Below are 13,157 nucleotides of genomic sequence, written 5' to 3' on the forward strand. Positions count from 1 at the left end.
AGTTTGGACCTTACATTCACTGTCCTTTCTGCTCCCATCTAAAGTTTGATAGGAAACTCGTGTCCCCAGTGCTAAAAATCAATGACCTTTTCTCAGGCTTCCTCTTTCCATTTCCCAAGTCTCTCTTCAGTAGATGTTTTCCTGTTTGTCTGACTTTATCAGTCTCCTTTGCTGACTTCTCTCCTCCTCCACCCCCTATTGGGTCTGGCTTCCCCGAGTTTCAGCTCTTGGCTGTCTGGTTGTTTTTCCTTCTCATCTACTGCATTTAACCCCTCCCTCCTTCTCCACCTCCAGGGCTTTTATATGTGTTTTCAAGGCTTTACCTTTCATTCATTCAACAAATATTCATTGAATAAATATCTTGACTCCTTTTTTTCCCTCTTAACACCCACAATCAAACCATTAAGTTTTGTTGGCCCTACAATCAAAAATCTATTTCGAAACTGACTTGCTTTTACTGTTACCAACCAAGCTGAAACCACCATCGTCTCCTGGACCACTGCCTTAGACTCCAAATTGGCCTCCAGACTTTGCGGTTCATTTTCCCACCCATCTCCCTTGGTTTAGTCTCACTCAGCATCTGTGATCCTTTTCAAAACCTACGTTGAATCACGTCACTGCTCAGCTTGCAACCATCCAAATGGTGCTCTCTCTCTTTTCCAATTGCAGTAAGAACACTAAACATGAAATCTACCCTCTTAACAGATTTTTTAAGTGTACAATAGAGTAGTGTTATCTACAGAGACAATGCTGTGCAGCAGATCTTTGGAACTTATTCATTTTGAGAAACTGAAATTTCACCCCTGTTGGTTAGTAGTTCCGCTTCCCCCCTCCCCCTAGCCCCTGGCAACCACCATTCTATTCTTTGCTTCTAAGAAGTTGATTACTTTAGATATAAGTGGAATCATGCAGTATTTGTCCTTCTGTGAGTGGCTTCTTTCACTTAGCATAATGTCCTCAGGTCAAAGTTGATATCAGGCTCCACACAATCACACTGTGATTATCTGTTTACCTTTCCCATCCCTTGCTTGTTACCACCCAGGCTTCATAGCCTACTAAGCTTACGGTCACTGAACTCCTTTCCAACACTTCAGACTTGTTCTGGCCCCAGGGTCTTCGCACTTCCTGTTTTTCTTCCTGGACATAATTCCCCCATAGAGAATGACTACCTCTCTCCCTCACCACTTTCAGGTCTTTGCTCAAGGATCATCTTCTCAGTGACGGCTTCTCAGGACAGCCCATTTCAAAATTTCAGTATACCCTCTCCTTCTTAGTTAGCTTTCCTAATTTATTTTCTCCCTACAACTTATCACCATTGTGTGTTTATTATCTTTCTTTACGCAAGAGTAAAAGCTACGTAAGGGAGGGACTTTGTTTTTTTCACTGATATATCTGTCTTACCAGCATCTAGAACAGTGCCTAGACGTAGTAGGCACACGGTGGGTGCATTTTGAATGAACAACTGAATGAATGAATACACGCTATTATGTGCCAGTACTGAGTATAATGATGAAGAAAAATTGGATCCTGCCCTTGATAAACAAACTGTCTAGTAAAAGACTGTCAAAAATGAAAGAGTTTTGTTTAAACTTAAAAGTTAGAAAGCATGGAGCAGGGATACTTAATCTATCTGGAGATAGGATGAGGTACTCAAGTTGGGCTTCCTGTAGGAGGTGGCACCTGAGCCTGACAGAAGTTGGCCCAATGAAAGGAAGAGGAGAGATTTGGAGAAGAGTTTTTTTGTTTTTTTTCCTTGAGAACATTTACCTTTAATTCTTTTTGTTAATTAATTTTTATTGGAGTATAGTTGCTTTACAATGTTGTGTTAGTTTGTGCTGCACAGCAAAGTGAATCAGTTATACATATACAGATATCTACTCCTTTTTAGATTCTTTTCCCATATAGGTCATTACAGAGTATTGAGTAGAGTTTCCTGTGCTATATAGTAGGTCCTCATTAGATAGCTATTTTAGAAGAGCTTTTAAAATAGAGAGATAACATGAACAAAGGCATGGTGGCTAAGAAGATGCTGTTACTGCTTTTCTCATTTCTCCTCAAATCTCCTTACCATTTCTGAGCATGCCAACCTCACTTCTCATGGCTAAGACGTGCATCATTCTTGGGGAGCTACTATGCCTGTGAGCATAGCAGGCTGGGAATGTCTGAGAATGAATGAGTGCCCCCAGCCCTTAATCCATGACTGATGAGTGTTGGCATATATATATATATATATATATATATATATATATATATTCCTATTCTCCTGCCCCTTGGCTAGGATATTTCTGTGGGGCGTACTTTACATCAATTCTGTGGGATTGTGGTTACCTACTGTGGTAGATTTAATAATGTACCCATTATTGGCCAATTCCCTTTTCTGTGTCACTTCACCCTCAGCTACCCCTTTTCCTTGAAACTCCCAACAAACTGCTGGTGCTTGAAACTTGGCTCTGGGTTGGCCTCTGTAAGAACAAAGGGGAAGATGGTGATTACTTTCCAAACTTTAGAGAATAAAAATTACAGTCTTTGGTCTGCTTTGGGAGGTAATAAAGCAAACCAGATCGGCTATAGGGAGAGGTGAAGTGAAGGAACTTGAATTCTAGGTTAAGAGATCTGGTTTGCTTCCAAATTTTTTCTGAAATCTTTGAGTTTGGGGATAAAGTAAGTGAAAGGTTATTTGAGTATGATGAATCTAGCTGTGGTACGTGGGGTCAGGGAGGGTGTACACAGAGGGTGATCAGTTAGGACACAGTTCAAACAGCACATTAGTGAGGTGGCAGTGAGAATGGAAAGGAATAGAGGAGAGGCAATGTGAGGGGGAAAAAATGACAGGATTTGGAGTCTAGCTCTGTGTTGTGGGGAGGGAGGTAGTGGGAGGAGAGAAGTAGAAAATGCCTGAGGCTCTGTGAGCTAAAGAGCAGCAGTATCATTAACAGAGATGAGGAAGCCATGAGTGGGATCTGGATTTCATGAGTTAAAGACATTTGGAGTTTGTGCCAGTGGAATGTCCAAGTAGAAATGTCCAGCAGACAGCTGGAAATATAAGAAGGGAGGAAGGATTTGGTTTCAGAATTGGGGCTCTTTCAGGCAGCGATAAATATGGCTGGCTATTTTGAAAAGCCCAAAGAAACACTTAACTTTTTTTTTTAATAGATCTTTATTGGAGTATAATTACTTCACAATACCGTGTTAGTTTCTGTTGCACAACAAATCCAATCACTTAACTTTATACAAGTCTTATAGTCCTGAACTTGTGACTCTCAGTAGAGAAGGAGGAATGTCATAGTAACCTGCAATTATTGGTGGACTTTGCAGTTGAAACACACACACCCTTGTGATGTGGAGAGGCTGTAAGTATGCATGTGGGCAAGTGGGGGATTGGAAGGGCAGAAAGCTAGGCTCTAACCATGCAAGTTCTTGAAGATACTGGACAACCAGGGAAGTGAGAAGTCAAGTTCAAGGACTTTGGCAGGATTCAGGCACAGCAGACAGATTTGGAATTCTGGAGACTGAGATTTGGCCAAAAAGACTAGCCAATCCCAGCAGAGACCTCAGATTTAGAAGACTGATGCTCTTTGTTTTCTGCCTAGTTTCATGGAGTGGCACTGGCCAGACACAGAAGGATGTTATTAAGGAATCCCTTCCTTAGCCTTTTCTTCTTCAGGCTAAACAATCCTTATTTCATTCTCACGTGTCATACTTTCCATTTCTTTATTTGTTGCTCTTCTCTGAACTTTCTCCAATATCCCTCTTAAAATACGGAGACCAAACCTTACACACACCATGACAACTGGCTTAGGGCTGGGCACAGGAAATTATTCTTTTTCTAAAGTGTCACACACAGGCAACACTTCTTTACAGGTTTTCCACCTGTTTTTAACGTGACCATTTAGTACTCATCTAGACATCATGCTAATTTCAGACAAAATGTGATCATAATGGAACGTCTTTCCCAATAATTTTCTGTTTTAACTTCAAAGGCTCAGAGTTGGAAAGGGTATTGGCTCAAATCAGCTCCACTGCCCTCCCCCGCCCCTGCATTTTAGGAAGATAGAGGTAGAACATTATCGAATATTGCCATACTAACAATATGATTTTTTTTCTCCCATAGGATAGCTCGTGTCATGAAATATACGAGGCAGATTGTCAGGCTTTGGCCTTATTTGTGCTTTTGCCCCTGCTCATCCCAACAGATTAAACACTGGGCTAGCTAAAATGTGCTGAGAAGTAATACATTAAAAGGAATTTTCTCAGACATGAGTCAAAACTGGAAGCAGGGGAGGACGCGCCAGGGAGCTGAGAGATCGCTCGCTCTGACAGCATCTCTGGGAGTAATTTTCCATGTAGACTGAAGGAAGATCTTGTAAGGCAAAGCACCGGGTTACACATGCTGGACTCCGATTCCGCAGGATTTACAAGCCATTACTGGAGAGAGTCTAAGGCTCTCCTGGCACAGGCAGAGGAGGAAGAAATGTTCAATGGACAATAAAAACTTTCTGTTTATAGAGTAAACTAAAAACAGGGCCTTCCTTTTACAGGGTTTAGAAATTTGCCCCTGAGTTAACGGGGGTGCGGGATGTGTCTACATTTCCATCGTTCATTGTCGGGCGCGGTCCCATTCAACCAGGATTGCTGTGGATTTGACGTCGCTTCTGCTCTGGGGTAGCATCTAAATGTAGAGAAGAGCAGATTCGCACCCTTAGAGGCTACCGGGAAGCTCAGGGCGCTGGGGAAGCCGAGAGGAGGGAGCGGGGAGCGCCGCCCGTCAGCCAGACTCCCAGCGTCTCCTCCCCCTGTCTCGGGCCCACTCCCAAACTTAAATGCACGCTTCCGGGTTCCAGCCAGAAGCCCTGCGTGAGCCTCCACACGTAGCGGCAGACGGCTCCTTAAATAGGTCGGAGTTGAGCAAACAATCCCAGACGTGGGGCTGGGACAGGCGCGCAGGCAGGCGAGCGCAGGCAACCGCACGGTGCACTCAGCAGCGCGGCGGGTCAGCCGGCGGCCAATAGCCGGGGCGCGGCCCGCCCCGTCACCTCCCCCTCGGGGAGCCTATAAGTCGCCCGCGGCGCCGCAGGCGCCCGCCGCTCTGCGCCTTCCGGACCACCTGATTCCCGCCCCTCTCCACGCCGCTTGACCTGCCGGCTGCGGTTACCCTGCGCCCACTCTGCCCGGCCGCCTCCGCCCGCCTTCGTCGGCCCGGGGCGGATCAGGGGTCCCCACTCTCGCGAGAAGTGGGCCGCTGCAGGGTGTCAGGGGCGCCGGAGCCCGCGCGGGCCCTCGACGGGCCGAAGATGGGGCGGTGCGCGGTGCAGCCGCGGCTGCTGCTGCTGCTGCTGGCGCTCGTCCTCCAGCCCTGGGATCCCTGCCTGGGTGCAGACTCGGGGAAGTCCTCCAGCATCCCCACAGGTGAGCACTCCCGCGGGCCGCCCTGTCCCGCGAGGCTCGGCCGGATGGGCAGTTCATTCATCCACCGGTCCTTCGCGTGGGGTCGGCCGGGTGAGCTGGTGGAGGGGGGCGCCCGTCCCTCCGAGGTCCACAGAGGTGATTTGGTGGGAGCCTGTCCTTCCGCAGGACCACCGAGGTGAGTGGGGGTGGGCTGTCCATCCTCCTCAGAACCGCCCAGGTCTTCCCCAGAACTGCGCTCGGGCTGTGCTGATCCCCGGGGGAATGTGGGCGCATCCGCCCTCGTGGGCTCTCGGAGTTCTCCGTAACCCGAGAGCGCACGAAGTTTTCTTCAGCACGAGTTGGGGTTTCCTTTTGGTCTTGCAGGTCGGTGGGCACCAACACCTTTCCTGCAACTTTGCTTTCTCCTCCTTTGCTGGAGTTGGCATGATTTATCTGTTTTGGACGAAGCAGTACTCCCTCTGTGACCTAAACACTGGGCTAGTGTACTTTCTGATTGATGGTGACACATTCCTTCCAGCGCCCCAGGAAGTAGCTGGTAACACCTACCTCCTGCCAGAAACAACGCTCAAAACCGTGGTTGTTTTCAGTAAGGCTGCTTGGCTACCCAATACCTCCAGGAGGTAGCTTTCCTCTTTGGGGATTATGGAGGGGAAGCTGTCCACAGCTTTTCCGCTTAGCCACCCTGTTCGTAAGCCTGGTGCCCTTCCTTGTTTTCAGAAGCTGGAACTGCAGCAAATAGTCAAGTTCATGTAAAATAAAACTTTTTACATTTAGCAAGATTAAAGGGAGCCTCACCACATGTTTGTCGAAACATACTTTGCTGCCATTTGCTGCACATGCGATATCCTTCGAGTGTTCCACTTTTGTGCTCTAACTCTGTGTTCTCTGAGATTAGATCTTGCATTTAAATGTCCTTCTGCTGTACCACTTTTGTTTAAAAATTAAAATCATTCTGTCATTTTTTTTTGGGGGGGGGAGAAAATAGGGCACTTTTCTTTTTGAACTTTACTTAAGCACAAGGACAGAAACTTCTATTTTAAGTTTACATCCAGAAGTTGACATTTGCTGTAGAACCCAGTCAAATCCATGTAAGCAATACTTTTGTTTTCATCTGAAACAAACCTTTCCTAGGGTTTGTTTCCTAGGGTTTGTTTCAGAAAACTTCAGTGGACTAAGTTGCCCATCTTTCTACATTCCTGCCAAACAGTACTTGCTTTGTTAGTTTGAGAAACTTCAGCATTTGGATAGATTTTTGTCAGTTACAGTATACTTTTCTTTCTCTCAGATATATGTGATGGCTTCAAATTGAGTTTCTCAACCCTTTGTGGTTTCTTTAAATTTGAACTGAATTTTTTTCATTATTTTAAAATTATCTTTTACTGTAACATCTAGAAAATAGACAAGAAAATGCCTTCAGCAAACCTGGAAAAGGAGACATTAAAAAAAAATTCCCAGAAAAATGACTTTCTTTGTTGAAACACCCAAGGAAACTTACTGGGAAATAAAATAACCTCTAAGGACTTTGCCACTTTTAGAGGGACCTCTTCAGCCTTTGTATATTTTATTTCACTTCATTATCAACACCCCTTATAGAAGACATCTCTTTGTGGCTGCGTTTAGGTTTACATTCAAAATTATCTTTCTTTCCTAATCTGACTTTTAAGTTTCATGGAGCTGGACAGTAAAGTTTTAATGGATTGTAACATCAGAGAAGGGAATTTCAGATATGAATGCTTTTCTCAGAAAATGACACGTAAAACCCACTGCTGACAACTGAGGACTGATTTTGGTGGTTGGGCATGGGGAATTCAGATATCATTTAAATGCAGAAAAATATTGATTTGTCATAGATGGAGCCAGCAGTAGTCAGTTTGATTATGAACTGTGTATAGGTAGATGTGATAAGCTATTAAATATAGATGGTACAGTGCTTGATAACATGGGGAGAATCATGGAATATGTTCCATTTTCTCTCTAAACTATTACAACTGAAAATTGCTAAATTGGAAACTTATCTATGTAAATATCAAGCAAACTTTAGAACTCTAAGTTGTTCCTTGCTTAATAGGAGGTCTTTAAGAAGAGTGCTTATCATCTCTAACCCGCTAGTTTTGTCACCATGTCCCAGCTAAACATGAAGAAATAGATTAGACCAGGGTTTTGTGGCTGTATTTACATTTTGAGCTAGATAATTATTTATTGTGGGAGACTATCCAGTGCATTTTACGATGTTTAGCAGCATCCTTGGCCTCTACCCACTAGAAGCCAGGAGGACCCTCCTCCAGGAGTGAAAATGAAATATGTCTCAAAATTAAAAATGGCCATATGTCTCCTGAGGGACAAAATTACCCAGGGTTGGAAATCACTGGATTAGACAAATCTATGTGTATTTGAGGCAATGTGGCGTTATAGTGTACTGGAATGATAATGGCTACTCTTTTTTCGAAACAAATATTTATAGTGATTTTTCCATTTTTCCACTGTAGTAGGGAATGTGTTGTTTGAATCACATTACATTAATCAATTTTTGAAATATAGTTTTTCCTAGCTTTGATGCTGTGCATTAACCAGAGTTGAGAACACTGCTTTTTGTTTTCTTTGCTGAGAGTTCTACTGTGTACTGCATTCATTCCTTTTCGGTTGCCACTTTATTCTCAGCATGGAAAGACTCTAAATAAGAATTTGGTTAAAAACAATCATTTTCTCCTAGAATCATTTATAGGAATTTTGCCTTAAACTTTTATCTCCATGGGAGCTTTCGAGGCAAAACCCTCCTAACAAGCATCAACAAATCAAGTTCATACCCTGATTTATGTTTCCTACACTTTTTCCCTTCTCAATGAGAGAAGATGTATTCCTGCCAAGAATTTGTAACTAAGTCTCCAGACCTAGATCAACATTTGGTGTGTTTTCTAAGGTACCTTGCCTATTCCATGATCTAAATTGGGCAGAAACCAAGTTTTGCACAAAAATGGAGGAAATGGTTTCAGATGTTTCTGTCAAGACAAGTATTTTCCAACCATGTTCATTTATAAACTCTTTAATTTACCCTGGCACATTCAAGGAGGAAAGGAAAGGTCTGTCCCTATCTGCTGATGCAAACTGACAATTTACGGGGTGGAGAGGAAAAAACCAAGGTCCTGGAAAAACCTCGAGAAGAAGAGAGGGAGGCTTGTGCTTTGTGTACTTTGTGTGTCCTGGGCTCCAGCCACACAGAATGACCAGTCTCTGCCTTTTGTTCGTGTAAAAATAGACATACAAAACAATTCTAGAGAATGTGAGGACCAGAAATGAAAATTAAATTGAGATACCCTTCTCTACCCATCACATTGACTAAAGCATTAAAAAAATAAACTCTGATCATACCAACTGTTGTGAGGGTGAGAAGTCTCAGGAAGCACAACACCTTTGGAGAACAATTTAGTAATGTCTAGTGGAATGGAGAATCCGCATACCCTGCCATCCTAGATACACATGTACAGGTCTCTCAAATTTCTACTTCTGTCTGTTCTCCTTGAAATTATATTCTTTGTTTATATCTAGCTCCTAAGAAATTCTTCTCCATCCTGCCTTTTGTTTGGCTCTCTTTCTAACTGCTTAATGCAGTTGGTTTATACGATCATGTCTGCTTTGTATGATAGATGTTCATGTTTAATAAATTATAAATTTTTTGGAGTAAAGGACTGAGTCTTATTCATTTTTGTGCCCCTCACAGTACCTTCCCTGTTCTTTTAACACAAAGAAGATTCTCAGTTTATGTTTGTTGAGTTTCTGGCCGCCTTGGAGAATTATGAAAAGTGGCATGCAGTCAATGAGATTTCTAGCTGCTCCTTTTCCTAGTGTTTTAACTAAGTTCACTGAGTTTCCTTTCTCTACCAGGGTACCCATGCACTACCATGATCAAGGAACTTACCCATGAAACATCAGGCAAGGCTTTGTTTCTGAACAAGTTGTTGGCAACTCTTTTTTTTTTTTTTCCCTTGGCTATGTTGGCTCTTCGTTTCTGCGTGAGGACTTTCTCTTGTCGTGGTGAGCGGGGGTTACTGTTCGCTGCGGTGCGCAGGCTTCTCATTGCAGTGGCTTCTCTTGTTGCAGAGCACGGGCTCCAGGTGCGTGGGCTTTAGTAGTTGCAGCGTGTGGGCTCAGTAGTTGTGACTCGCGGGCTCTAGAGCGCAGGCTCAGTAGTTGTGGTGCACGGCCTTAGTTGCTCCACGGCATGTGGGATCTTCCTGGTCTAGGGATCGAACCTGCGTCCCCTGCATTGGCAGGCATATTCTCAACCACTGCGCCACCAGGGAAGTCCAGTTGTTGGCAGTTCTTCTCCAGAAGTTATATTTTCTGCTCTACCTAGCTTTCTCAATATAAAATCATACCTTCAGAAATACTTTCACGTGGTTGGATACCATGATCCTTTTTTTATAGATGGTGAAATGGACATTTAGATGGTTTGTTACTTGAAGATCAGATAGCTGAAAGCAACACAAGAGGGACTTGTGCCCTTTCTTCAGGCCATGCTCTGTGTCTTCCCTGACCCCTTTATGCTTTTGGACTTTCAGTACCGATGGGAAAGAAATAGAGACTGGGCATCAGAGATCTAAAGAAGCAAAAGGGCTGCTTTGCTAAAGAGCACTAATTTTGTACGTTTATATAAATGGAGGGGAAAGGGATAGGCAGGGGCTGAAGGAAAGCTTGGCCCCTGGTCAGGGATGACAAGCTACAGCCCATGGGCCAAATCCGGCAGACTATAAACAGCTACCTGTTTTTGTACAGCCAGTGAGCTAATGATGAGTTTTACATTTTTAAATGACTGAAAACTATAAATATATATATATATATATATATATATATATATATGTCTCGTGACATATGAAAGTTATATGAAATCCAGTATTCAGGGTCCGTAAAGTTTTATTGGCTCACAGCCACATTAGTTCGTTAACATATCATCTGTGGCTGCTTTGGTGCTACAAGGCAGAGTCGATTAGTTGTCACAGAGGCTATATGTCCTGCAAAGTCTAAATTATTTGCTCTCTGGCCCTGTACAGAAACCCTTTGCCGACTTTGGCCTTAGGAGATGGTATTCCCTCTTAAGCCATGTCTCCTGCAGATCTGCTGCTCTCTTGGAAGGAGACACATTCTGGACAGTAGCAGCTGGCTCTGGGCACTTGAGAGAGCTGTTTTTCATTTTAGCCTTTGCCAGTGATTCCTGTGGCATTTTGAATTCAAACATAGAGCTTCTCTGTTACATCTTTTTAAACCTGGTGCTTGATGCTAACTAGACATGTACTTTGGTGTAAATAGTGTGCTTAGGATAAAAAATGGATTTATATATACTACCAAATGTAAAGTAGATCGCTAGTGGGAAGCAGCCGCATAGCACAGGGAGATCAGCTCGGTGCTTTGTGACCACCTAGAGGGGTGGGATAGGGAGGGTGGGAGGGAGGGAGATGCAAGAGGGAAGAGATATGGGGACATATGTATATGTATAACTGATTCACTTTGTTATAAAGCAGAAACTAACACACCATTGTAAAGCAGTTATACTCCAATAAAGATGTTAAAAAACAAAAAGAATAAAACACCCTGGTGGCCGATTGTAAACGAGATGCATATTTCTTTTTCAGAGCTTGTGTGTGTTCTAGAAATTTGGTCTAGAAACTCGACTGTGAATCTGTGGCTTGATTCCTGGGAGGAAATGATTAGCACATTTATCAATGACTATTTTTATTCTTCTTCAACCTTTGCTGTAAAACTTAAGCTGAACTGAGAAATGGGTGCTTTTAAAATGACAGATCTTTTTCTTTTACATTTTACCCCTTTGCATTTGCTGCGATATGTTTGCCTCACTAAACTTAAAGAACTCATTTTCAGAACTATTGAGATTTTAATTAGCCAAGAAATAGTTATCCAGAGTAGTAGAATTATAAACAGTGCATCATGATTTGTTGTCCTTATGCTACCTACTATCTTTTTAAAATTGAAATACACTTGATTTGCTACTTACTGTCTTACGGCGTATTATGTTGCAACTTTGTTTGGTAATGGTGCTACTGAATTTATCACTACGCTATTAACTGTGTCACAAGAATGCTCCGTCAAAACATGCTGTTTATAATTAAAAAATACAGAAACTTTAAATACGTTTTAATGTTTCCCATTCAGGATAACTTTATTTAAAACAAAATTTAAAGAGTGAAGATATGTTATTTTTATACCCAGAGGAAAGATTTCCATTACATATTTTCTTTTGTGTGTTAAAAGAGGCACATCAACTTCTGTTAATGATTTTGATTTAGTTTTTAAATATAAATCTCTTTATTAAAAAAATAAACTAATTCAGGTTAGTGCATTTACGTACTTAGTTACTAGATTGATTCATAAGTATTTTTCAGGCCTTGGTTGTATTAGTAGCATACTGTAGCAGTTATGGGAAAATAACAATCATTTTTTATTCCAATTGAAATGTGGGTATATCTCCCCCCTTAAATTTATTTCTTAAAAAAAGATGTGATCATATGAGAAAATGCTTGATTTGCTAGTGTGGACATATACTTCGTTTACTGTTTATATTCTGCTGTAAAAATTTTGGTTTAAAGTTTAGTTTGTATAGGGTTGGAATTGCATTTTATGTAGTTAGGGAGAAAACTTTGAATAGTGAGTAGACTATCTTTGCTTTATAATGAAAATCTTCATTAGAAATGGAAAAAAACACTTTAATTTCATACAATTGGAGGAACATGCTTGTTGCTATTAATATATTCTGTGAAATTTTTAATACAAAAAGAGTTTTTGAGGACATACAGCTAAAATGAGGGGGCTAAATGGTCAGGGAAAGTGCTTCTAAAAAACATGGTTGAGTTTCCAAAATGGGCTAGGGTTATAATTAAATCTCATTTGTTATATTGATTTTAACATTGCTTTTATTATTTTGGATGTATAAGACATCCTGGTGTTATTACATTAACTGATCATCTGCTCATTTACTTTAGGGTTACATACTAAAATTTTTAAAAGGAGTTCTATTTATTTTTCTAGTTACTGCTAATCTGTTTCAACATTTCTTCCAAAGAGAAAGAGAGAGGGGATTTTCCTCTGATTAAAATGCTGTGGTTCTGTTCTTCTAACGCTGTGGACATCACATGGTAAAGATTCTTATGGCAGGAAGGAACTTGCAAGCACATGTAATTTTTATCGCTCTCATCACCAGCCCTAGTCAGACCGAGACATTCAGAGGTACTGAGGAGACACTGAATATGCATCATGCCACCCAGCTTCACTGTCTGCAGGCACAGAAGCAAGTGGAAGAAGGACGTGAGGTCCAGGCAGTCTTGAGTTCCTCATTCTTGGACACTGTCCAGGAAAAGCCCCAGAAACTCTGCATCTCAGTTCCAGTGACCACAGAGCCCCAACACAGAGCCAGTGTCCCATCAGCAAGGCTCTTTCATTGACTAGTCTGTTTCACTGGTTTGAAGCTACAACTTTTATTGGGCCTTAGGGTGCTAATTACTTTTAGGTGCTACACACCTGGCTAGGAAGGGAGCCAGTTACTTTTGGATTTTTAAAATTCATTCTCAAAACTGGTTCTTTAAATATTTGATCCTTTTCTTCCTGGGTCTAGCAGTATACTAACACGAGCAGCTTTTAGCATGCCAAACAACAACAACAACAACAACAAAGCAAATGTAGAATTAAAATTTTTTTTTTTTGGAGGAAACTGGCTAACAGTTTGTAGGCAGATTAAAATGACCTCC

The 13,157-nt window shown here is 42.1% G+C and overlaps 1 protein-coding gene across 1 annotated transcript in view; it reads left to right on the forward strand.

The window, feature by feature from the left end:
• Positions 1-5,150: 5,150 nt before the first annotated feature.
• The window catches only part of PLOD2 (procollagen-lysine,2-oxoglutarate 5-dioxygenase 2), a 107,180-nt gene continuing 99,173 nt past the window's right edge, over positions 5,151-13,157 (forward strand). The window contains exon 1 of the mRNA XM_060149152.1: positions 5,151-5,406. Coding sequence (XP_060005135.1) covers positions 5,292-5,406 — 115 coding nt within the window. The 5' untranslated portion in view covers positions 5,151-5,291. The remainder of the gene's footprint in view (positions 5,407-13,157) is intronic.

Source organism: Lagenorhynchus albirostris, chromosome 5, assembly GCF_949774975.1.
Source record: "Lagenorhynchus albirostris chromosome 5, mLagAlb1.1, whole genome shotgun sequence".
Lineage (NCBI taxonomy): Eukaryota > Metazoa > Chordata > Mammalia > Artiodactyla > Delphinidae > Lagenorhynchus > Lagenorhynchus albirostris.